Genomic DNA, 27,386 nt, shown 5'->3' with positions numbered 1-27,386 from the left:
GATCAAACTAAAATTAATGCAAGACCATAGAAAGAGAGGGGGATTTGGCCTTCCAAACTTTGAACTATATTATAAAGTCACAATACTGATAGTTCTAAAAAAAACCATAGAATATTAACTATGGAAGAATTTGATCTTCAGGTAGGGTGGCATGCTTTTTTGGGAACAGAAAAATATAAATCACACTCATATTTCAAACAACATTATATAAGAAGAAGTTTATTAGAGGTCTGGCAACAAATAAAGAGACCCCACTATTGGGCAATACCAAAATGAATCTCACCCACTGAGGCGATAATCTATCCAAATTTATTTCGTTCAGATAAAATTATGACTTATGAACAGATAACTGATGAAAATGATGAGTTACTATCTAAATAATATCTAATAGAAAAAAGGTTAAACCTGGGTTGGTTTCAGTATTTGCAAGTCAAGTTAAAATTTAAAGAAGATAAAAGTAAGTTTGGCTTTCAAAAAAATAGTAATCTAGATACAATTATTCTAGTCCCAGAAACAAAAATGATTTCTACGATATATAACTTTCTCTTAGATTATGACACAATAGAGAAGGAAGTGAAGGGAACGGTGATAGCTTGGGACCAAAATTTTGGAGATTCAATATATTTAAATGAATGGGAAAATATGGGGTACTAATTATAAATTAAGTTTAGCAACCTCTTACTATGAAAATCAGTATAAAATATTTTATCGGTGGCATTTGCCGCCAGCACAACTTTCTAAAATGTTTCCTAGTATGTCACCTATATGTTAGAAATGTAAAAAAAGCCCCTTGGAACACACAGCACATATATATATATGCAAAAAAATATTGTCAAAGAATTGGAAAATACATAGAACAAATTATCTCTCAAAAAATACACCTAAAACCAGAATTATTTTTACTTGGAATTATCAGACAACATCTTAAAAAAAGATAAATATTTAATTCTTCATTTAATAACAGCAGCAAGAATGATATATGCCCAAATGTGGAATTTGGAATGCGCAGAAATGACAAAATTGACTATGGAACTTAAACATAAGAATGATTCGGATTTCTATACAGCCTGGGAAAGATGGTATAAATGGCTCAAAGATAGGAAATATTTAAGTAACATAAAGTAAAATTAGAATTAAATTCATCACTCACAAATGCAAACAGAAATTAAATTAATTAATTAATTAGATTATTAATTAACATATACTCATTACTAAAATGACAAATCCGATTTAAAGAGATAGAACATATCTATTATAGTTTATTAAACTCTAAGTCACATAGTAATGAAAGTCAGCTGGATAGTGGACAGATATTCTTATTGAAGAGAAGCAGTAATGCATAGTCATAAAGTATTACTTGGGAAAAATATATACAGTGGGACCTCTACCTACAAACGCCTCTACTTATGAACTTTTCTAGATAAGAACTGGGTGTTCAAGATTTTTTTGTCTCTTCAAAAGAACCATTTTCCCCATACAAACCAGAGCCTCTGAAACTGTAACTGGAAAAGGCAGGGAGAAGCCTCCGTGCGGCCTCTCTAGGAATCTCCTGGGAAGAAACAGGGCTGTACAATGATAAAATATGTGTTAAGAAAAAGAAAGGTATAGGTATTTTAGTTTTGTTTTATAGTTGTTTTAATATGTTAGTTTATTTATTACTTTTATTTTCTTAAATATTTTGAAGTATGTAACAAATAAAGTCTAGATTTTACAATTAGGGGGGGGTATAGCCTGAATTACATATGAAATTATTTCGTTAATGGCAAAAAGCATGTAGTAATTTATATATTTGAGATGAATTATAGTGTATAATCTGTGTCTTTAATGCTTATACAGTGGAAACTTGGTTAGTGAACATAATTAGTTCCAGAAAGCTGGTTCCAATCTGAAATGTTCAGTATCCGAAATAATTTTCCCCATAAGAAATAAAGGAAATTGAAATAATTGGTTCCCAGCCCTTGTTGACTCGCTAATATATAAGTGTTACAGGTTATATGTATGTTTTTTTTTAATGAGAACAGTTATAATACAGTTATAATACAGTACATAAAGAGTTAAATAAACATAAAAACATTAAACAAAACCATTTAAACTTAAACCATTAAAAAACTATTTAAACCACTTAAACATTAAGAAAACATTTAACTAAACATAAGAAAACTTACCTTTTTGACTGCAATGTGATGGCGTGAGTGGATGGAGGTGTGGGGAGGAAGGGGTGGAATTACTGCATGGAGGGGAAATCCTCCTCTATGAGAACAACTGGCATTGTGAATTTGGGGGTGACTTCCCTTCTCTGTTGTTTTGAGATTAAAGGAAAAAACTTGTCCAGTATCTGTTACTTCTGCCTTTTTTGTAACACTTTACGGTAATACGACATCACATCATTATTGAACATATTTAGGCTTACGACGCTGTGGATGCCTGTTCTTTGCTTAAATTTCTCAAACCAGTCTTGACTGGCTTTGAAAACAAAATCACTAACGGCATTTGTCCCTGGAGTTTTCTTCTGCAAATCATTGCAGATTTGCACTACCTTCTCACAAATTAACACCTCACTGATGCTATCACCTTCTGTTTCTACTTCTTTCTACTTATTATATTATTTGAGGCCTTTGCTTTGTTAAAGTGCTCACTCCTTTTGACATTAGCCCTCTGGAATCAGCTCCCCCCAAAGATTCGTACTGCCCCCACCCTCCTTGCCTTCCTCAAGAGTTTGAAGACTCACTTGTTCCAACAGGCCTGGGGACATTAGACATCAGCCCCTGCTGATGAATGACTGTATGTCGTTTAATAGAATGAGAGTGACTGCCTTTTTAATAAAACTGGCGTTTTAGATTGTTAGCTTTTTAGTATAATATTAGAGTTATGATATTTGTATTGTTTTCTATATGTTGTAAGTCACCCTGAATCCCCGGAGAGAGGTGGCATATAAATCCAATGAATGAATGAATGAATGAATGAATGAATGAATGAATGAATGAATGAATGAATACATACACAAATACAGAATAAATACATAATAAATACATATATCTGGGGGCAGTAGGATTATTGCTTGATTGGTGAAATCATCACTGATATAACTGAATGAGAAAATAATTTGTTGGGTTTTCCTTAAAATATATCTGGTTTGGTGTGAAAATTTTGTTAACAAGAGATGAACATTTCTCAGAGTTTCATAGACCTTGAGGATATTTTCAGAAACTGATACAAACAAAATGTCTGGCTAAACAAAAACTCCAGTTCAGCAATATTTCCTTCTATATCTCAAATACATGAATCACGTAATGATCTGAGCAATAGCAATAGCACTTATATGCCACTTCATAGTTCTGCTTGCAGTCAACAGAATTAGCCTGCAATACTTCATTCTAACCACTGTGCCATCATGGTTCTTCTATTACTTTCTACTACCAGTTTTTATTACTACTACAATGGATTAATTTTATTTAAAAGATTAAGATTGTATAAACAATTTAGCATTAAATTTCCATGTTGCCACTATGTTACCATTATCTTCCAATTATGTAACCATGATTTATATAAGATAATCTGTGCACATATATACACATTTATATATAGTATATAACTTGCATATATTTCTATTATAGGCTGTTTTACTGTAAATGATACAATTAGATTGATACTTTGATAAAATATCAGCATACTAGATTAGGATTTTTTATCATGCAAGGAATAAATGCAAGCTTAATAGTTTTTATGTACATTAATCACAGCCCAAGCCTTGAGGAACAATCCTGTTTCTCCAAATAACTGAAATCCTTCTTGATAATATAACACTAAGAACCCTCCATGATATTCAATTAAAGCTCATTCATTAATTGATACATAAAGGAGAATCTATATATGTACATACTGTGAAGATTTCACATAATGTGGCATTGCAGTACGAACTCGGTTGTAGGTAATTAAGTCAACAAAGGGGTTGTCTAGATCCTCAAAATTCTCTGAACCAATACAGCCTCTGTTTGGATGAGAACATGAAAAAACATATTTAACATGACTAACAGGATGAATAGAAAGCTCAGCAGTGCTTATAGCAAACCACCACCACCACCACAAAAAAAAAATGTAGAACAGATTTTATGGGAAGCTTAAAAGAATAAGAGTAGGTGAATTAATTCCCCCCAAATCCTTTATATTCAGATTTCAGAAATGGACAAATTAAATCAAGCTAACATAATTGGTGACCTATCATGCCATATAGGCTATTAAGTTACTTGGTTCACATGGATAGAGACATTTTGGCTGATTTTCTTATGGATTTTATCACTAATAGAGAATTTAGAAAAAGAGATCATCCTATGGGGAGCTCATTAAATTCCTTAAATGTCATAGTTTTTATCGCAACTTCATAGCCTTTGTGGCAATTTCATAAACTGAGTTTTAGACAAACTGATGAAAGGAATACCATTGGCAGAAGACACTTTACTAAACCATTCTTTACCAATCACATTGAAATAAACTATAACTTACGTATATGAAGGGATCTGCTGAGTTCGAGAACTTGGGCTAACACTGTCAAAGATTAAACATAGTTTAAATTATTTAAATTTACTATTATTATAAAACTGTGTACTATAAAGTATGACTATTAATGCCCAATTATATATTATACTGATTGAACAAATAATAATAGCTTTCAATCAGACATTTCCAGCAATGCCCAAGCAAATATTCTTGGAGAGTAAGGCATGAAGACAGCAGACACTAACAATAAGTTGATACAATTTTGCAATGCATACAAAAGGGAAATTTTGATGGCACAATGCTGTGATAGTCATGATTATTAGAAATAAGATATTAGAATCCATCACCTTATACCAATAAATTTTTTTAAAAATTATGACTTTGTTGCAGCCACGTATCTAGCTTATCCTGGTGCCCATCAGTTTTTATCAGAAATTGCAGTATTACAACCATTTGTCCAGGCTGGTATAAGGTCTCTTGCTTTGAGCAGGGGATTGGACTCAAAGATTTCTAGGGCCCTTTCTATGATTTAATGATTCCATCTATTACTTTCCAACTTCTGCTGGCACAGCCAGCACTCTATATTCTAATTGCTGCACTATATTTATTGACTGTCATGCACCATAAGGAAGAGGAGATATCTATCCTCCAGACGCAAGTGCTGCTCTTTATATTCATTTCATCCTTGGTAATTGAGTTGTCCGTTTCCCTAGTGCAGCGTTTCCCAACCGGTGTGCCGCGGCACAGTAGTGTGCCGCGAGACACTGCCAGGTGTGCCGCAGAGCTACGGAAGCTCCAGCTGGGCGGGGCGCTGCCGGTGCCGACCTGGAGCGCCCGCTCGCAGCTGTCCCCCGGCTCCTGCCCGATACCGCGGTTTCCGGCGCTCTCCTGCTGAGCCCCAAAGAAGGAAGGCAGGAAGAAGAAGGAGAGCTTCGTTCTTTGTGCCTTTTTCCCGCCTTCCTTCTTTGGGGCCCAGCAGGAGAGCGCCGGAAACCACGACATCGGGCAGGAGAGGACAGGAGAGAGCGCGGGCCGGGGCGCAGAGGCGGGCCGGGGCTGGGGAGCGCGCGGGGGTTGCCCTTTTGGTTTGCGGCTGCAAGCGCGGCTCCCCGAGGCAGGCGGGCAGGCAGCTTCCCTCCCTGCGCCTTTCCCAGCTGCAGCCGCACCCCCCCCGGTCCCCCCGCCAGTGCCCTCCCGCCGGGCCCTGGCGTCGGCGGCAAGTGTCCTTTGGGGCCCGGCGGGAGGGCACTGGCGGGGGGAGCGGGGGGGTGGCTGCAGCGGCCGCAGGCAGTCGCGGGGAGATGGCGGTGGCGAGAGGGAGCTCCAGGCGGCGGGAGCTCTCTCTCTCTCTCTCTCTCAGCTGACTTTAAGTGGGAGCCCTGACGGTGGCGATTGGACGTGCTGCTGGACGCCGTACTGCTGGCGCTGCGGGCTTGGCATATACGGCGTCCAACAGCACGTCCAGCTGCCGTCAGGGCTCCCGCTTGCAGTCAGCTGAGAGAGAGAGAGAGAAAGAAAGAGAGACATATAAGAGAGGCAGAGAGAGAGGCAGCAAGAGAGGCAGAGAAAGAGACAGAGAGAGAAAGAGAGGCAGCAAGAGAGGCAGAGAAAGAGAGACATAGCAAGAGAGGCAGAGAGAGAGAGAAAGAAAGAGAGACATAGCAAGAGAGGCAGAGAGAGAGAGAGAAAGAAAGAGAGACATAGCAAGAGAGAAAGAGAGACATAGCAAGAGAGGCAGAGAGAGAAAGAGAAAGAAAGAGACATAGCAAGAGAGGCAGAGAGAGAAAGAGAAAGAAAGAGAGACATAGCAAGAGAGAAAGAGAGACATAGCAAGAGAGGCAGAGAGAGAAAGAGAAAGAAAGAGACATAGCAAGAGAGAAAGAGAGACATAGCAAGAGAGGCAGAGAGAGAGAAAGAAAGAAAGAGAGACATAGCAAGAGAGACAGAGAGATAGCAAGAGAGGCAAAGAAAGAGACATATAGCAAGAGACAGTGAAAGAGAGAGAGAGCAAGAAAGAGAGAAAAAAGCAAGAAAGAGATAGCAAGAGAGAGAGAAAGACAGAGGAAGGGAAGGAGGGAGAGAGAAAGAGCAAAAAAGAGAGGAAGAAAGAAAGAGGGATGGAGAGAGAGAAAGAAGGGAAGGAAGGAAAAGAGAGAAAGAGGGAGAAATAGAGCGAAAGGGAGGAAGAGAGAGGGTTTTTTTGTCCAAACTTTTCTTTAGCCCACCCCCCACCCCCCCTTTCAATGTTCCCCAGGATTTTGAAAATATGAATAATGTGCCGCGGCTCAAAAAAGGTTGGGAAACACTGCCCTAGTGAAGTAGAGAAATATTGAATAGTGGAACTTTTGTTTAATTCATTCACTGGTAGGCTTTTTTTCTTACAAGTTCATCAGCAAAATAAAGGTAGTCATTGATTTGTGATCACAATTGATCCCCACATTTCGGTTGCCAAGACACATTTGTTAAGTGAATTTTGATCCATTTTATGCTTCTTGCCACAGTTATTAAGTGACTTGATTGTTAAAACTTTAACCTTCTCATTATACAAAGCATTTCATTACATAAAGCAAACACATACAATATTTGTAAGTAATCTCAAATTATATAAAAAGTGGAACTCACAAATTTATTGGCCTTTGTGGTTCTGTAAACATTCTTTTTTGAAATCTGTCCCAGAGACCTCCAACAACCTAGCATGATAATTAAAATGTGTATGTAGGAGGATTGAATGTGATTTGGTATATTACAATTATTGTTACTATTTATACTGCATCATTGTATTTTTTAATTACAGCAAAATACTTTATAAACAATAGCTCATTTTCTATAGCCTCAAGTTACCAGGTTATCTGAAAAAAAAATCAATTGCATATATTGGATACAATTTGTACATAGTTTTCCAAACAGAAAGATCAAAATATCATAATAGGTAAAATCAGTAAACTAGAAAGGTAGAATGAGAGTTTTAGCCCTATGAACCTGATAATCACTGAGGAGGAGCTGTATGTATCTTAGCAACAGCACTTAGACATATGTAATGCCTCATTGTACTTCAGTATTTTACAATGTTAGCATATTGCCGTCCCGAGTTTTCAGAGAAGGGTGGCATACTAATAAATAATAATATAATAATAAATAATAATAATAATAATAATAATACCCCTAAGAACCTGCCTCCTCATTTACCAATCTTGAAAAGATGGAAGGCTGAGTCAACCTGGAGCACTATCAGGATTGAACTCCAGGCTGTGGGCAGAGTTTGCCTTAAATACTGCATTTAATCATTATGTCACAAAAGCTCTGAATTCTAATATAAATTCTCTTCCATGGAGTAATGCTGGAACCAAGGCACAGGAGAAATCTTTTTCTGAAAGTTTAATAGACTACTTGAGAGTCTATTGCTTTTGCCTAGGAGTGTTTAGAATTCACTGAGAATTTCCTATTACAGTGATCCCTCGATTTTCGCGATCTCGTTCTTCGCGAAACGCTATATCGCGATTTTTCCCACCCGATGACGTCACTCTCTTCCTTTCTCATCTTTCTTTCTCTCTCTCTTTCTCTATCTTGCTTCTTCCTCTCTCACACTCTCTTCCTCCCTCTCTCATCTCTTTCTTTCCTTCTCTCTCTTTCTCTATCTCTCCCCCTCTTCCTGGCGGGCGGTGGGTGGCGGGCGAGCGGGGGCATCAGCGAGGAAGACCCAGGGAAGGTTCCTTCGGCCGCCCAGAAGCTGATCTGCTCGGTAGCGCAGCAGCAGCGAGGAGCCGAATCGGGGTTTCCCCTTTGCGTGGGCGGCGGGGAAACCCCGATCTTCGTCTGCTCGCTGCTGCTGCGGCCGCCCAGCAGCTGATCTGCTCGGTAGCGCAGCAGCAGCGAGGAGCCGAATCGGGGTTTCCCCTTTGCGTGGGCGGCGGGGAAACCCCGATCTTCGTCCCCGCCGCCCACGCAAACTCCACCATCTGCGCATGCGCGGCCATGAAAAAAAAGGGCGCGCATGCACAGATGGTGTTTTTACTTCCGCAACCCTACATCGCGAAAAATCGATTATCGCGAGGGGTCTTGGAACGGAACCCTCGCGATAATCGAGGGATCACTGTAATTAGCATTTCAGGCTATTAGTTGAGGACAGAAAATTATAGCCAATCATCAACTGATGATTCTCCTTTAAAAAAGAATAACTCCTCCACTCAGTTTCATTCTGAAGAAAATCTCTCTCATCAATAATAGAAAAATGACTATTGTTTGCATGGGGTACGATGCCAATAGACTTTGGCATTAAGCTAGCAAGACAGTATTTCTATATTGACATAGTCTGCCATGGTTTTTTTTCTTGTCAAGTAGCTGAAAGGATGTAGGAGATGACCCTGACAGAAACTGAAGCAGGTATGTCCAACTCATGTCCTATGGTCTACATGACACTCTGGACAGCTAGTAATGTAACAAGATTGTACAACATTACATTATTGGTAGCATTATTAATAATATATATATGTGTGTGTGTGTGTGTGTGTGTGTGTGTGTTTTTGCTGAATATGAACACTAAGGGAGACTGGGATAGATCTATTTTGGCCTTGTGCTGGCCTTATCAGCTAGCCATACCCTCACTGGGATTTGAACTTGCAGCCTTTGCCTTGTAAGGCAGAGAATTAATCTCTAGGCTACAGTATCTAATCCCTTCAACTTTGTAGCAGGGGAGGGTTATATGTTTTTTCTGTCGAATCACCCCGGTATATTGTAGAAGTGTCACAGCTTCCTTTTTGCCTTTCTGCCCAACCCAGGGCCATTTCCAAGGCAGTTAATTTATTCATAGCCGACAAACTATATACCTCTACCTAAGAATGCCTCTACTTACGAACTTTTCTAGATAAGAACCATGTCTTCAAGATTTGTTTGCCTCTTCTCAAGAACCATTTTCCACTTACAAACCCAAGCCTCTGAAACTATAACCGGAAAAGGCAGGGAGAAGCCTCCATGGGGCCTCTCTAGGAATCTCCTGGGAGGAAATAGCTCCTCCACCCTCCCCGTGGTTTCCCCAATCGCACGCATTATTTGCTTTTACATTGATTCCTATGGGAAAAATTGCTTCTTCTTACTAACTTTTCTACTTAAGAAACTGTTCATGGAAGGAATTAAGTTCATAAGTAGAGGTACCATTGTATATATAAAGAATTGTCCTAGAAATGTGAGTTCCAGGTGCATTTATAAATGAAGAAGCAACAACCATTGCGATCTCTGGAATGTTTAAAATTTATTAAAAACTACTAAAATTAACTAAGCTTTCATTAGTCCTATACATCGTCAGAGTGTTAAAATCCCCATTGAAGACAGTTGATTTTATATAATGCTGCTTAATTTGCTCATTGCCTTCGTTATAGCCCCACAACCTTCCTTTCGTCCTGTAATTAGCTTTGTTGTTGCTAGCTTAGTCATGTAAACGGGCGGAATTGCTGTTCCTTCTTTATCTTTTGCATATTGCCTCTACTCTACCACCTGAGATAATGAGCAAATTGGGGATTTTAACATTCTAATGACGTTAGTAGAGGACTAACGAAAGCTTAGTTAAGTTTGGTAGTTTTTAATAAATTTTAAAAGTTCCAGAGATCGCAATTAACAATTTTGCTTCATTCAATAATACTCATAAGCTAGGGGTGTCAAACTCTATTTCATTGAGGGCTAGATCAAGGTTGTGTTTGATCTCAAGGGACTAGGGTGGGCATGGCCAGTTCGATATCACTTGTGTCAAGGTTGGTGGCCGGAGTAATCTGCCAGCAAAAATGGGCTACCGAGCTCTATTTTTGGCTGGGATAGCTTCCTGCAAACATCTGCCAGTGAAAACAGAGCTCAGGAGGACCCCACTCTCTATTTTTGCTGGCAAAGGCACTGCAGGCCAATCGTCAGCCCCATGGGCCCAATCTAAACACCTAAGGAGGCCGGATCCGGCCCGCGGGTCTTGACACCCCTGTCATAGGTTAAAGAAAAACCTAAATTATCCATTTTAATTGAGGGCTTCAATTTAAGGAAAATAACTCATTTTCTAGCCTTATTTATTATTTGGATTTGTATGCCTTGCTGTCATATTCCAGGAATTAAAAGGGCCAGAGCTGTGTCAAGTTAGATATTGTTTCTCATCATAGCTATAGATACAAGAGGCTCAACCTGAAGGCATTAGGAATAGTTAACGATGTGATCTACTACTGCACTTTATCCTGTGTTTGCTTATCCCACATAATTACAATGAAATAGACTTCACGGACTTGGCTTATTTCTTCTGCTGGTTCGTATCGCTTGCTTGTAGAAATATCCACCATGGGTTGTAATCTTGAATGTGCAGGCCTGACTTTGGGAGATAACATATTATCCCAGGGGACTTCTTCGTATCCTCTAGAATGCTCATTAAAATAAAAGAAAAAAATGATTTTTATTGTAGTAATCAAACTCAATCAAATAACCAAAAAGAGAATTTTGTCCAAATAAAATAGATTGATTTAGGGCTGGGGCTGCAACCTTAAACACTCAAAGAGACATTGTGACCCATTTTCCCTGAAAGCACTGGGAGCTACAAAACCTGGGTGGCTGTAATCAACTCAATATCACTCCCATCCAGTCACATGACCTCCCCTCCAGCCATGCCTACTTAGGTTTCATGGCTCTTGGTGTTTTCTGTGAGAAATTGCTCTCTCTCTCCCTTTTTTGTTTTTTCTCTTTTCCCCCTCTTCTTTCTTTCTTTCTTTCTTTCTCCCTTCCTTCTTTTTCTTTCTTTCTCTCTGTTTTTCTTTTCTTCCTTCCTTCTTCATATGATAGCAAATCCAAAATAAAGTTATTAATTTTGGGAAACTGCTTCTCTGTAATCTTTTCATAGTAAACGTTAGATTGATAGAAGTTGGCAAGATTGCACTAACAGCAATAACATTGTATTTTGATTATTTTTGAGTTTGACAATATAATATATTATCCAAAATTATAAATAATCTTATTTTCAGATGCATTTTTGCCATCTCTGTTATTTTCTTTTTTAAAAATCAGACTTGCTTCCAATTCATGCGTTCTGGCAAACAGCAGTTTTCTTGGCAAGAGATCTAGCTTGCTTCGTCATAGGTCTGAGAGTGTTTCTTTCTTTTTTTTCTTTCCTTCCCTCCTTCATTCCTTCTTTCTTTCTTCTTTCCCTTTCTCTTTTGTTTCCCTCTTTTCCATATCTCATTCTCTCCGTCCAGCTGTCTCATTTCTCTCCCTCTCTCCCCCATTCTCTCTCTCTTAATTGTTTCTTTCTTTTTCCTCTCTTATTCTCTCTCTTCATTATTTTATATTTCTTTCCCCCCTCTTCTTTTCTCTCTCTCTCTCTCTCTTTCTCTCTCGTGCACACAAGTGGGATATCCTCCCGGGCAGGGATCATGGTGTCGATGGGGATAGGGACTTCTCCTCCTGCTGTCATCACTGAGAAGTGAAGTTAGTAGCTGGCTGTGCAGGAGCATCACACAGCGTAGGAAAGCCAGAGCTCTTCCGTCCCTGCATCTGATGATTGCTGCTACTACCCATTCACCCTCTCCTGAGCTGACACAAAGGGGACACGGCTGGCACTCAGCTGCCTGCGAAGGATGTGAAATTGCAAAAATCAGCTGGTCGTGGACAGTGGCACTTCAGTCACACAGCTCTGCAGAGAGGCTTGGGGCAGAAAGCAGGTTGCATGATTGGATCGGCAGGGAGCCACAGTAGACAGATCAATGAGCCACATGAGACTCTGAGCGAGCGAGAGAGAGAGAGTGAGGGAGGGAGGGAGGGAAGGAGAGAGAGAGAGAAAGATGATATTTAAGAATGAATTGGGTATGTCTAGTCTTGTGAAAAGAAAGACTAGGGATGATATGATAGCAGTGTTCCAGTATTTGAGAAGCTGTCACAAAGATGAAGGAGGCAAACTATTTACCGAAGTGCCAGAAAGCAAGAAAAAAACTAATGGATGGAAACTAATCAAACAGAGAAGCAACCTATGGGGGGAAAAATTCTTAACAGTGAGAACAATCAACCAGTGTAGTGCTTTGCGTTTAGAAGTGGGTGCTTCATCACTGGAGGTTTTCAAGAACAGACTTCAAAACCATTGTCTGAAATGGTATAGATTATCTTGCTTGTGCCAGGAGCTGGATGAGATAAGCTCCAAGGTCCAACTCTATTATTCCATGTTCTAATAGGCATCTTGGGTGTCCAGAAACAACAGAGTACCCTTTGAATACTACTGGCATTGACAATATCACATCAGTTAATTGCAAAAAGGCAGTTTTATACTCACATTCTGCAACAATACCATCAAGCATTCACCTATGCCTATCCCAGATCCTTGGGAAGGACTTTATAGATGGATAAAAAGCCAAATCCAGACTGAATCTTGAGCTGACTGTGCAATAACCCATAATAATTCATCCAAGATCAATTCCTATCCTATGACATTTGTTTTACTACTTAATCAGTATCTGCATTGGTGTAACTAATAAACACAGTATTTAAAGGAAATGTACCGTATACAGTGGAACCCCGACATACGAGCAGCTCTACTTACGAGCTACTCGAGATACGAGCTGCGAGATTAGAGAAATTTTTGCTCGACTCACGAGCTCACATTCGAGATACGAGCCGAGAAGACCCGGGCTGGCTTGCTTTGCTTCCGAGCGGAAAAGCCGTGCGTGTGTTTTAAAACATCGGAGCCGGCATGGGGAGGCTCTCAATCAACCCCCGAGTCCGGGTTCGGGGCTCGGGGGCTGATTAAAAGCCTCCCCATGCCGGCTCCGATGTTTTAAAAAACACGCGCGGCTTTTCTGCTGCCTCCTAAAGCGGGGAAGTTCGCCAGGAGGCAGCAGAAAAGCCGCACGTGTCTTTTAAAACATCGGAGCCGGCATGGGGAGGCTTTTAATCAGCCCCCGAGCCCCGAACCCGGACTCGGGGGTTGATTGAGAGCCTCCCCATGCCGGCTCCGATGTTTTAAAAGACACGCGCGGCTTCTCTGCTGCCTCCTAAAGCGGGGAAGTTCGCCAGGAGGCAGCAGAAAAGCCGCGCGTGTGTTTTAAAACATCGGAGCCGGCATGGGGAGGCTTTTAATCAGCCCCCGAGCCCCGAACCCGGACTCGGGGGTTGATTGAGAGCCTCCCCATGCCGGCTCCGATGTTTTAAAAGACACGCGCGGCTTTTCTGCTGCCTCCTGGCGAACTTCCCCGCTTCAGCCGACGTCTTTTCCCCTCAGCCCTCGGGCTTGCACGCATTAATCGCTTTTACATTGTTTCCTATGGGAAACAATGTTTCGACATACGAGCTGTTCGACGTGCGAGCCTCCTTCCGGAACCAATTAAACTCGTAAGTCGGGGTTCCACTGTATACTCGAGTATAAGCTGAGTATTTCAGTCCAAAAAATGGGCTGAAAAACCCGACCTCGGCTTATATTCGAGTCACTGACAAGTCACCACAAGACGGCGCTCTGTGGGAGCACGGCAGGCATTGCTGGCTTGGGTGGCTGAGGAAGCTATGGCAGGTGCCGCCTCTTCCCAGCTGAAGTAGCTTCAGGGGCGCCTTTGGGAGGGCATCGCTGTCTGTGTACAGGAAAATATGTAGTGCCTAGCAGTGCCAGTAGTAGGACTGGGCTGCAGAAGTCCCACTTTTCTACCCTCCGTGGCTTCAACTTTTAATTAGGAAAGAAGGGTGAGTTTGGGGGAACGATGCCAGTGCCAAGGAGGTGCCTTTAAAGCAAATTCAAGGGTTTGTTTGTTTTTTAAATTGCTTTCCTATCTGCAAAGGCCGGAGCTCTCAGGACTAGAGTTGGCTGACACCTTTGCTTGAGACAGGGAAAGGAGGCACCAGCCCCACCCCTCCCACAGCTCCGATGGCACGTGAGAGGGGAAAAAAACCAGTGAGGTCGGGGTGGGTGGGATGGTGAGAAGACAGAAGCAGGAATCCATCACACACATACACCCAAGCTCACCGGCTTCCCATCGCTTTCCCCCCCTCTTGGAGTATTTGGCTGGTGCCTTTGCTTGAGCCAGGGAGACGAGGCACCAGCCCCACCCTTCCCACAGCTCAGACGGCGCGCAAGAGGGGAGAAAAGCTGGTGAGGTCGGGGAGTGAGTGGCAAGAAGACCGAAGCAGGAATCTATCACACACACACACACGACCTCACCGGCTTCCCATCGCTTTTTTCCCCTCTCGGAGAGGTTGGCTGGCTCCTCTGCTTGAGCCAGGGAGAGGAGGCACCAGCCTCACCCCTCCCACAGCTCCGACGGCGCGTGAGAGGGGAAAAAAGCTGGTGAGGTGCAGGGGTGGGGGGGCGAGAAGACAGAAGCAGGAATCCACTGCCTTCGACCTCACCAGCTTCCCATCACCTTTTTCCCCTTTCGTGCGCCGTTGGAGCGCTTAGCTGGTGCCTTTGCTTAAGTCAGGGAGAGGAGGCACCAGCCCCACCCCTCCCACAGCTCTGACAGCACGCGAGAGGGGAAAAAAGCGATGGGAAGCTGGTGAGGTCGGGGGCGGTGGATTTCTGCTTCTGTCTTCTTGCCACGCTACCCTCCACCTCACCGGCTTTTTCCCCTCTCGCATGCCGTCGGAGCTGTTGGAGGGGTGGGGCTGGTGCCTTCTTCCCCTGGCTCAAGCAAAGACACCAGCCAACCGTAGTTCTGAGAGCTCCGGCCTTTGCAGGTAGAAAAGCAAATTTTTTTTAAAACCCTTGAATTTGTCTTAAAGGCACCTCCTCGGCACCAGCATCGTCCCTCCCATTTCTGAAAGTTGGACGTGGGGATCGGGCTGCGGAGGTGCGCTTTTCTACCCTCCGCGGCTCCAACTTCCAATTCGGAAAGAAAGGTGGCGACCCTTTTTTCCTAATTGGAAGTTGGAACCACGGAGGGTAGAAAAGCGCGACCTCTGCAGCCCAATTCCCACGTCCGACTCTTAGAAATGGGAATCCTGGCCCTTCTGTTTGGCCACTTCTGTTTGCCGCCCTCTGCTCTGAATGCATGGAGCAATGCAATCTGTTGCAAACTCCTACAGCAATGCAATCTGTTGCTATTGCTCAAGAGGGATTGGGCAGGAAAAGTGCACGCCTATACATGCGCGATTCCCCTCAGTTCCCATGCTCGGCTCCTGAAGTGCTTGCCCTGAAGACGACATTTTCTGCGCTCAGGTGAGGGAGATTTGAGGCTTTTGTGCTGTGAAAGTGTTTTGTGCGTGTGCCTCTCCCCCTCCTCTGGGGACCTTTCTCACCGCCCGACCACCTTTTAGAGTACCATATAAATCCTATCGATCAGGCAGTTCCCATTACTGGTAGCCAGTCTATTACAAAAGGTGCAGGAATTCTGGGAGTTGAAGTCCACCAGCCTTAAAACTGTCAAGTTTAAAGACCCCTGGGTTAGGGTTAGAAGTGCAAAGGGTCTTTAAACTTGACATTTTTAAGGCCTGTGGACTTCAACTCCCACTCCTGAGGTACCATGGCTGGTGCAGGAATTCTGGGAGTTGAAGTCCACCAGCCTTAAAACTGTCAAATTTAAAGACCCCTGGGTTAGGGTTAGAAGTGCAAGGATCTTCAAACCTGACAGTTTTAAGGCTTGTGGACTTCAACTTCAAATACCAAATTGCTTTTGTTTACCCTCTTTTAAATTTACAGAGCTAGTTTACTGGTTTTCTTTGAAAAAAATATTCTAAAACATTTAATCTACTGATGTCTCAATTAATGTAATTTTATTTGTTTCCATTTTTATAAGTTACCAGTAGCCACTGCATTTTCTAACCTCAGCTTATACTCGGGTCAATAGGTTTTCCCAGTTTCTTTGTGGCAAAAACTGATGCCTCAGCTTATACTTGGGTCGGCTTATACTCGAGTGTTCTGCCGGCTTCTAGTACAAGCCTCCGATGAAAAGGAAATTGGTTCAAAACACACACGCACACTCAGTAGAAGTCCAGTAAATGTTTTTTATCTCAACAAAAGAGAAGCAAAACTCCCTTTTAGAATTCAAAGGGATTTCTTGTATAAACAAGGCAGTAATAGATTACAGTCCGATAACAAGGCAAGCAATAAATCAGCAATAAACCAGTACTGTGAAGTTCGGCACAAATACTGTTTGTTCCAGATGTGACAAAAACTTACAAGGATTTCTTTTCTCAAACTCCATGACTCCCAACAACTACGATCAGATAATCTCCACACTGCTCAGCCCACACGCTGACAATTTAACAGTTGCTATAATTACGTGAGCCCCACCCAACCACAGGTGGATTCTCTATTGCCTGTAATATTTCTTCAATTGGTCTCTTCTCTGCATAACTCTGCGCATGCATGGGTCTAGCAATTCCTCATCCGAAAATACTGAAGATAATGGAGATTGGTTTCCTGGGCTGTTTGCCAAGCCCCCCTCTTCCAAGTCACCCCCACCTTCTTCTTTTTCCGAGGAAACTTCACTACCTGACTCTGTCGGCAATAAAACAGGCCTATGACATGTTGATGTTTCCCCTGCATCCACCTCCACATTACTTGGGGCAGGAGCTGGGCCAGAGCCAACCACAACACTCGAGTATACAGTGGAACCCCGACATAAGAGCTGCTCTACTTACGAGCAACTCGAGATAAGAGCTGGGAGGGGAGAGATATTTTTGTTCTACTTACAAGCCCAAATTCGAGATACGAGCGCCAAGGAGCTGTCTCCTGAAGCCGAACGCTAACTTCCGCGTTCGGCTTCAGGAGACAGCTGCGAAGCGGCGCGCGTGTTTTAAAAGGTTGCAGCCGGCCTGGGGGGCTCGGGGGGTGCTTGCAGCCGGCCTGGGGGGCTTGCCAGCACCCCCCCGAGCCCCCCAGGCCGGCTGCAACCTTTTAAAACACGCGCGCGGCTTCGCAGCTGTCTCCTGAAGCTGAACGCGGAAGTTAGCTCTTTTTCTTTCTCTCTTTTACCTTCCCTTCCTCTATTTCTTCTTTTCTTTCTCCTTCCCACCTTCTTCCCTCCCTCCCTCCCTTCACTCATTCCTCTCTTACTCTCCCCTTTCATAAGTTTCCTTGCTTCCTTCCTCTGTTCCTGTCCCTTCCCTCTTTCCTTCCTTCCTTCCCACCCTCCGTCCATTCATTCACCCATTCCTCTCTTGATCGCTTAAAGTGCAAAAAGGGTTGGGGACCTCTGTCCTACAGGATTGGGTGGCAGAGAAGTTGAACATATGTAAATTTAAAAGTTTAAGAAAGTTTACAAGTTAAGTGAAAGAAACTTCATTATTCATTTATATGTACATGTACATTTCTTCATTAAAAACTTGTCTTTCTGCATAATTTAGACTAACTTTGTGAGTTTTTTGAGGGCTGGAACCAATTAAAATTATTTACATTAATTCCTATGGGGAAAAGTCGTTCGAGATAAGAGCTGCTCGACTTAAGAGCCCAGGTCCGGAACGAATTAAACTCGTATCTCGAGGTACCACTGTATACGGTATTAGTATTATAAGCCTCATCGGGAAATATGATATATAGCATTTTGCCAGTAGCAGGAGGAACATAGAAACTCAGTATCATCACATTTTTCTTAAGAGAAACAGAAACTCACCTCTGGATTGTGGATGTATACATATACTTCCTAGCTCTCTTATCTCTGCAGAGTTCAGAAGAAGTATCACCTGACTTAATAAAAAAATACAAAATAAATAGAAAATAATGAAGTGATCAGAATTCAGTTGAATATTTCCAGACTATTTTTTCAAGCAACTATTACTTCCAATCCTGCTTTTATGCTTTTAAAAAGGATGGAGAAAAGAAAATTAATTTGCAGTGTTCAACTTGTCATGGTATTTTAATTATCTCTTCATTATCCAAGTCTAAAATAAAGGTTGTCCTTGAACTATGGCAGGTCACTTAACAGCTATTTTAAATAATGACAGACCTCCTCTGCAAAAAATCTCTCTATAAATGAACATGTTTCAAAGTGGCTGACGCACCTCTGTAGTCATTCATCCTTATGACCAACTGTAACAAAGCTGCAGATTTTTTCCCATATCCTGTCCTTGCGGGATGCCACAGAACATAGCCCTGCTCACCATCATTTTATACATTTTGAAAATTCCTTACAATTGCTTCAGAGCTTTCATCCCTGGTCAGCTGTTGTTTGTCAAACAGCTAGGCTTAGAGATCACAGACTATAATTGTTTTTCTTTCAGGGCAGTTTAGATGTAATTTGATTTTGGAGGAATAGCTATTAGATTGTTGCTATAGTCAGGTTACTTTTTTACCACTTTTTAGTTCACTGGTTTTACCCCATTTTAGAGTAGCTCACAGTGAGATTGATCAGATTTGTATCTTGCCTGATCAATTATAGATATGGCTGGATTCCAGAAGGAATCTGAAAGTGACTTAGTTGAACATTTAGTTGCTACCTGGAATTGACAAATGACAGAGGCACTAGGCTAGATTGTCCCTCTGCAATCTCTTTTCTACACGCATCTTGGTTCTCCAAGAAGCTCCAAGGAGATCTGGGAGAATGAACAGGTAGAAGATGCCACTTTTGGAATGCAGCAGCATGGGCCATTATAATATTGTTTTTATCATTGTTGTGAGCCGACCCGAGTCTTCGGAGAGGGGCGGCATACAAATCTAATAAATTGAATTGAATTGAATGGACATTTTTAGGGGCCCCTAAGATAGCAGACTGTTGCACAAATTGCATTGGTTCCCAATTTGTGGCAACTATCTCCAATGGGATTGGTCCACACCACTTGTCCAGTAAGCTTCCCATTGCCACTTGATAGTGAGATGGGCAGCATATAAATTTGCATAAATAAATAGAAAAATAAGTAAATATATTCCATAATGAATTCTCAAAATTAATAATTGTAAAAAAAATACTGGTGTTACAAAAAGTATTGAAAACTTTTCTTGCAATGATTTCCAGTATAGGAATAACAAGTGCTGTAATTCAAACAATATCTCTATTAAACACTATTTCACAGATCTGAAAATTTCTCCAGTGGAGTAAGGTAAAGAACATGAATTAATGAATTAATGAATGACAATTTTAAAAGTACAATATATTGTGTATCTGTGAAACTTAAGAGAATGGGTGTAATGAATGAAAGAGAGTAGTAAGGGCGAACCCAACAAAGTTCGGATTCAGCGGATTTGGGTGAACTTTGCAAAAAATTCAGGTGACGTCACCGAACCCCGAACCCGAACTCGAACCGAACTCCGAACTTTTAAAAAATAGAGCTGCGGAAGGCAGCCCTGTGATTGCCCACAGATTAAATTTGCAGGAGGGTGGACAGGGATACAGAGTAGCAGGAGGAGGCAACAGCAGCCACCCACCAGATTTTTCACAGCAATCCTGTGTGATTGGAGGGTATGCGCTATATGGCGCGCTGGGTCACTGGCCGCTGTGGGCAGTAGTAACAGCAGACTGAACACTGAGGGTTTTCAGTCCACTAGTGATCTAGCACCTCGTCATCACCCCTGGTATCTTCTTCCACTGACTCCTTCCCGCTAGCCTTACTCTCAGACTCTACATTGCAGTAAGCTGGAGGATCGGTGCTGGGTCTCATCATCATCCTTCCCAGATGATGCCTTGGACACCTCCTCTTTCTCTTGTTCTGTTGTCATGGCTGGATGGCTTTGCATACTGGACAAGAGTGGCAAAATGGCAAATTGCAACTGGTGGAGAGAGAACACAAACCGTGTTTGCCAAACCCAAACCAGACCATTACATCCCATTACTATAAGTCTGCATATCTCAGATTTACAAAAGGTGACAGTTCTGGGAGGGGACATAGTTTATACTTTATTAGAGTTGTATGCCGCCCATCTCTGAAGACTCCCTGCAACCATTTTTCCAAAATAATTTTTTTCTTCCTGGCCAGGTGCACAGTACAGCCATTGACTGGATTCGAACTCAGGACACACTAAAAGTTTTCCCATTAAAATACACAGGCATATCAAAGATTTTCAATAGGTGACACAACTTGGAAGGAACATCCATTTAGGTTCTCAGAACAAATCTGTGCAAAAAATAGATTTATTGAACACAAACTTTAGTCAAACACAAACTATACCCAAACTTTCACCATAAAAATATAACTGACTATATATATATACATACATAACTTGAATTTTACAACTGTGAGGGTGGTGTTGGTGGTAGCGAACACTCTAACCACTAACTCAGGTGGTGAAACAGGAACATCCTCTGTGAGCCATGCCTGGTTCATTTTAAGAGATGTCTGTGACTGTGGATAGGCAGATCCTTCTGTCAGTGATTACCCCTCCTATGGTGCTGAACACATGCTCTGACAGGACACTTGCTGCAGGGCAGGCCAGCACTTCCAGGGCATAGAGGTCAAGCTCTGGCCATGTGTTCAATTTCCTACCCAAAAATTGAAGTTGGTGGAGGCATCGCTAAGAACCATCATGCGCGGGGACAGATATTCGTCCACCATGCAGGTCACGTGATGCCTTCTGCTATGGGACATCACATCCAAGGGTGGTGCACCTGTGTGGATGTCAAATATGGTCTCATAGATATTTCCAACGTCTTCCAAAGACCACCCCCCTGCGGTGCTGCCAGTGTCCCCACTGCGTTGCCGACTGCGTCCTACTCCTACTCTGTGTGGCACCACTAGGCACTGCAATTGCTGTGGGAACTCTTCCAATAGTGCGTCCAAGAGCGCACGCTTGTACTCGCGTATTCTGTGCTCCCGCTCAGGCGCTGGTATGAAGGAGGTGATGCGGTCCTTATAACGGGGATCCAGCAGGGCGGCCACCCAGTAACTGGCCGTGTTGAGGATGTGGGCTACCCTGGGGTCATTCCGCAGGCACTGGAGCATGTAGTGGCTCATGTGAGCCAGGCTGCCCGGAGTCAATGCAATGTTTTCAGCAACAGGTCTCTCCTCCTCCTCCTCTTCCTCTTCCTCCTGCTCCCCCCTCCAGCCACGCTCCATTGGTGCCCGTGAGCTGCACTGGGGGCCGCCCTGCTGCAAATCCTCCTCCTCCTGCCCCAAAACTCTACGCTTGCTGGACAGCGGAGTATCTGGCTGCTGTCGGCAAGGCCCCCCACCCTGCAAGACATGACCTTGTTGTTGGGGGGGCGTTGGCAGCCACAGCAGAAGGGGAAGACCCAGGCGTTTGAATACTTTTAAGGTATTGTCCCCACTGAAGTTCATGTTTTGAAATCAGGTGCCTGGTCATGCAGCTGGTGCTGAGATTATTAAGATCTCTCCCTAACTTCAGGGACTGGTGGCAGATATTGCAAACAACCTTTTTTTGTCTTCTACTAACTGCTTGAAAAAATGCCACACTGGTGAGATTCTTTGTGACACATGACATGTGCTCAGCCCCTGGACACGGTGGGCAGTAGTACCAGCAGACTCAGCGCTGAAGGTTTGCAGCCTTCTCCCTCCGCTTCTGCTGGCTGCCTGGTGCTGTGGGACTACCACAGCCTCTTCCTCCTCTTAACTCTGTCAGCCTTCGGTCCACGTGGTATCTAGCACCTTGTTATCTTTTTCCACCGACTCCTCCCCGCTAGCCTCCTTCTCAGACTCTACATTGCAGTAAGCTGCAGGAGCAGGGATCTGGGTCTCATTATCATCAACCGTGGTCTTCCCTGATGATGCCATGGTCACCTCCTCTTTCTCCGGCAGAAGCTCCTGGCTATCCGGAAGCCCAAGGTCTGCAACTGCGGATTGGGCAGGTGGACGCCCCATGGCATCTCAGTTGCAAGTTTCAGAGAACAGCATTAATTTGTGGTTAGCTCTGCCTCAGCTCCTGCCCCAAGGAATGTGCACGTGGATGTGGGAGAAACATCCACATGCTGCAGGCCTGTTTTGCTCCCGATGGAATCTGCCGACAAAGCCTCCTCTGACCAAGGAAGCATGAGTGACAGGGAAGAGGGGAGTTGGCAGGCAGCCCAGGAGGAGATGAATCATCTGTATCATCCCTGGATTCTGAACAAGAATTAATGACACATCCACGTATGCGTAGAGTGATGCATAGGAGACAACAACTGAAGGATTATTACAAGAGAAAATCAGGCCACCTTTGGTTGGGTGGGGCTGCTGTAATTAGTGCTACAGATAAAAGTGCAGCTTGTGTTTTAGCCTCATGGCAGTTTATCTGATTCATTGTTTCATGAAGATCGTGGTTTTTGTGCTGTTTAAGATAGTGTGTGGACTCTCTGGACTTTAGAATTGTACTCAATTTCCCAGTTATTGGGTGAGCAATTGGATTGCATTTAACCTGTGCCTTGTGTGTACTAGAAAATCCCTTTGATATTTAAAAAGGGAGCTGTTTCTGTTTTTCTTTTATTGTGTGGTGTGTGTCTTCCTGGACTAATTACCCTGTAATTACGGGCAGTTGAAACACGCAGGCAGAACAGAATAAACTGCCATCCAGAGTGAAGTGTATTGGATTGTTTGCTTCTCTTTTTTCTGGCATTTATCTGATCATGGCAGAAATCCAAGCAGTCTTCGAGGCTTTGAAGTTGGAAATCCAAGCGTTAACACTGACAGTGCAGCAATTACAGAACCAGGTGGATTTATTATCTCAGCATCCTGTCATTCCACAGGTGCAGCCAGCAGCTCCTGCCCCACAGCCACTACCAAGGAGGAAATGTTTTGTGGCTCTGCCTGAAAAATTCTGTGGAGACAGGTGCCTGTTTGCAGCTTTTCTCAGTCAAGTGCAGTTGTTTATTAATGCACAACTGCCCCATTTCCCACAAGATGAAGGTGGTGTTCCTCTGCAGTTTGTTGGCCGGCCCCGTGCTTCCTGGGTGTCTCCATTGCTGGACAGAGATGATCCGATATTGCATGATTATACCGCCTTTTGCACCCAGTTGCAATGGCAGTTTTCGGATCCAGTGCGGGAGCAGACGGCCACGAGGGCGTTGAAACAGCTGAAACAAGGTTCGCGCCCATTAGTGGAATATTTAAGTGACTTTCGTAGCCTCAGTGGACAGCTGCAGTGGAATGGGGCTGCCTTGATGGAGGCGTTTCAGGATGGCTTGTCAAAGACTATGCTTGATGAGCTGGTGCACGAGGCCCTGCCAGGCATCCTGGATGAGCTGGAGCAACATTGTTTGGCCATTGAGGCTCGGCTGTTGGCTCGAGAGGTGTGCTGGGCTGGGCAGTCCACCCCTGTATTTCGGGCGTCACGCCAGTGCCTGCTCCACGGCGGGGGGTGTCCGCTATGCCCGTGCCAACCCCAATTCCTGTACCCCATCGCTTCCTGTCAGCCCTGCCTCCTCATCTAGTGGATCATGCCCCTGCCGGGAAGCCCATGGAGGTGAACTTTGTGCGACTCCGTGTGTCTCCGGAGGAGAGAGCGCAGCGATGTGCGACAGGCCGGTGCTTCTATTACAAGGGGGCAGGTCATTTCGCGAATGCCTGTCCCTCCAAACGAAGGAGCATGGTTGCTGCCATGGTTTCGACTCCTCTCAGTCCTCCTGTTGCCACACCGACTCTTGCAGAACAGCTCCCAGAGTCATCAACTCATATTCCCACCACAGTTCCAAATTCCTCGATGGCTGTCCCCATGCCCCTGGTTTCCCTGCCGGATGTGCAGTCGGGAAACGAGGGCAGCCCAACTTGGTGGCAATGCTAGGTCAGGTTGGCATTTCATCGGTTAAGGATTCTTCAGTTTTTGCAGACCACCATAAAATTTTTAGGTCATGTCATTTCTCCAGGGGGCATAGCCATGCACTCGGGCAAGGTGTCAGCACTAAAAACCTGGCAACCCCCAAGGAGAGTCAAGGATGTGCAGAGGTTGTTGGGATTTGCAAACTACTATCGCACATTCATATCAGGGTTTACCCAGTTGACCGCGCCTCTCACCCAGTTATTGCAAAAATGGATCTCGTTTCAGTGGGGTGAGTTGGAGCAGCGGGCTTTTGTAGCTCTTAAGGATGCTTTCATGAAAGAGCCCTTGTTGCAGCATCCAGATCTGTGTCGGCTGTTTGTTGTTGAGACGGATGCCTCTGATGTTGCCGTCGGCACTGTACTTCTACAGGCCCATCCCGAAGGTGGCACCTTGTTTCCATGTGCCTACCACTCAAGAAAACTCACGCCCTCGGAAAGAAACTATACAATCTGGGAAAAGGAACTTTTGGCAGTCAAGTCGGTGTTCGAGACGTGGAGACATCATCTCGAGGGCGCCCAGAATCAGGTAGAGGTCAGGACCGACCATAAAAATTTGGAGTATCTGCAAACATCCCAAAAGTTGAACCAACGACAGATACGTTGGTCGTTCTTTTTTGCAAGGTTCAACTTTCGGATCCAGTTTACACCCAGCTTCCAGAATCCCAGAGCTGATGATTTGTCTAGGAAACCAGATTTCCGCAACCGAAAGAGCCGGCCCCGTTACAGACAATCTTGCCAGTGGAAGTGCTGGATGCTACCCAGGACCCCGTCGACTTGCGGAGGCGTATCCGTGAGATGCAGCGGGGGGATGGGTTTGTAGCACAGCGGGTGAGGGAGATGGTGTCTAATTCTCCCTGGATATTTGCTGAGGGACTGCTCCGGTACTGGGGGCAGTTGTACGTCCCCGCAGGGCCGCTTTGTGGATTGATTCTGTTCCAATGCCATGACAATCCTGCGGCAGGTCATTTTGGCTTATTTAAAACTTTGGACTTAGTGACTCGAACATTTTGGTGGCCATGAATCCAAGATGACGTTCACTGGTATGTTGCCACATGTGAACGGTGTCGTGCGGCCAAGTCATCCACAGGGGCCCCGCCAGGATGATTACAGCCATTGCCAACGCCCACAAGGCCGTGGGGGGCTGTGTCCATGGACTTTGTCACACACTTCCCCCCCTCGTCGCGGTTCACCATAGTCATGGTGGTGATGGACATGTTGACAAAAATGGTCCATTTCATCCCCTGTAGCAAGGTACCCACATCCCATGACACCGCTAAATTGTTTTTGCAACATGTCTTCCGGATCCATGGACTTCCAGATCAAGTTTTGTCGGACCGAGGAACTCAGTTCACGGCACGGTTCTGGAAAGAGTTTATGTCTGCTTTGCAGGTTCAAGTGTGTCTTGCTTCAACCCAGCACCCTCAGACTGATGGGGGAACAGAAAAAAACATTGGAATTTTGGAACGATACCTGCAGTGCTTTGTGTCAGACCGGCAGGCTGATTGGTCACGTTTCCTCCCAGTAGCAGAGTTTGCATTTAATAACTCCCGGCATACCTCCATAAGACTCATGCCATTTTATGCAAACTATGGCTTCCATCCCCAGTTTTTCCCGTTAGCCCTGTTAGATTCCCCGGTCCCCACAGCAGAGGACTTCTTATCGGAACTGCAAGCAGTTCATGATTATGAAGCAGTATTCGATTAAGGCCAAAGAGGACTACAAACAGGTGGTGGACCGGTCTCGGCGAGACGTCCCCCCGTTGGCTGTTGGTGACCAGGTGGGTTATCCACCAAACACATCGCTTCGGAATTACCTCGACGTAAACTGGATCCACACTTCATGGGCCCTTTCCTGATTAAAAAGGTCATCAATCCGGTGGCCTATCGGCTTACATTGCCTGCCAACCTGCGTGTTCACCCCATTTTCCACCGTTCCCTTTTGGTACCTGTTTCTCCTGAATGCCCATTTTGTCCCAGTGTCCCTTTGTTGCCTGCCCCCTGTGTTTGGGATCATCTGCCCGAGGTCATGATCCATGCCATCTGGGACTCCCATTGGGTGGACGATTGTTTTCAATATCTTGTGGAATGGGTGGAGGGTGAGCCTGACAATTGTTTGTGGGTGAAGGCTGCCCTGGTTGATGCTCCCGTCCTTGTCCAGGCGTTTTATGCACAATTTCCACAGAAACTTCGTCCCTTGCGCTCGAGCCAGGGGAGGGGCTTTCCGGGAGGGGATGGTGTTGTGGTTAGCTCTGGCCCAGCTCCTGCCCCATGGAATGTGCAGATGGATGTGGGGGAAATATCCACATGCCGCAGGCCTCTTTTTCTCCTCATGGAATCTGCCGACAAAGCCTCCTCTGACTAAGGAAGTATAAGTGACAGGGAAGAGGGGAGTTTGGCAAACAGCCCAGGAGGAGATCAATTATCTGTGTCATCCTTGGATTCTGAACAAGAATTAATGACACATCCACGCATGCGTAGAGTGATGCATAGGAGACAACAACTGAAGGATTATTACAAGATAAAATCAGGCCACCTGTGGTTGGGTGGGGCTGCTGTAATTAGTGCTACAGATAAAAGTGCAATCTGGTGTTTTAGCCTCATGGCAGTTTATCTGATTGTTTCATCAAGATCGTGGTTTTTGTGCTGTTCAAGATTGTGTGTGGGCTCTCTGGATTTTAGAATTGTACTCAATTTTCCAGTTATTGGGTGAGCAATTGGATTGTGTTTAACCTGTGCCTTGTGTGTACCAGAAAATCCCTTTGACATTTAAAAAGGGAGCTGTTTCTGTTTTTCTGTTTATAAAAACTTTTGGGTTTTCCTTTTATCGTGTGGTATGTGTCTTCCTGGACTAATTACCCTGTAATTATGGGCGGTTGAAACACACCGACAGAACATGGGTGAGACAGCCTTATTTATTTATTTATTTATTACTTGGATTTGTATGCCGCCCCTCTCCGAAGACTCGGGGCGGCTCACAACATGTAAAAAGACAAATCGTAAGTAATCAACAATTTAAAATTTTAAAGATTTAAAAAACCCCACAAACTAACAGACTCACACACAAGCATACCATATATAAATTCAACGTGCCCAGGGGGGGGGATGTTTCAATTCCCCCATGCCTGACGGCAAAGGTGGGTTTTAAGAAGTTTGCGGAAGGCAGGAAGAGTAGGGGCAGTTCTAATCTCCGGGGGGAGTTGGTTCCAGAGGGCCGGTGCCGCCACAGAGAAGGCTCTTCCCCTGGGGCCCGCCAACCGACATTGCTTAGTTGACGGGACCCGGAGAAGGCTT

At 44.1% G+C, this 27,386-nt stretch overlaps 1 protein-coding gene across 2 annotated transcripts in view; it reads right to left on the bottom strand.

Annotated features, from left to right (window-relative positions):
* SPMIP7 (sperm microtubule inner protein 7) overlaps positions 1-27,386 on the bottom strand; it is a 181,236-nt gene that overhangs the window by 89,666 nt on the left and 64,184 nt on the right. The window contains exons 4-8 of one of the 2 annotated variants that reach the window (XM_070727169.1): positions 18,033-18,106; positions 10,746-10,872; positions 7,117-7,184; positions 4,501-4,542; positions 3,881-3,988 (exon numbers count right to left, since the gene is read on the bottom strand). In XM_070727169.1, the coding sequence (XP_070583270.1) occupies positions 3,881-3,988; positions 4,501-4,542; positions 7,117-7,184; positions 10,746-10,872; positions 18,033-18,106 (419 nt within the window). The remainder of the gene's footprint in view (positions 1-3,880; positions 3,989-4,500; positions 4,543-7,116; positions 7,185-10,745; positions 10,873-18,032; positions 18,107-27,386) is intronic. The other variant, XM_070727170.1, reaches the window with a different exon arrangement.

The sequence above is a fragment of the Erythrolamprus reginae genome, chromosome Z, assembly GCF_031021105.1.
Source record: "Erythrolamprus reginae isolate rEryReg1 chromosome Z, rEryReg1.hap1, whole genome shotgun sequence".
Taxonomy (NCBI): Eukaryota; Metazoa; Chordata; class Lepidosauria; order Squamata; family Dipsadidae; genus Erythrolamprus; species Erythrolamprus reginae.
The sequence above is the reverse complement of the archived record's forward strand: the minus strand, read 5'-3'. Positions and strand labels throughout refer to the sequence as shown.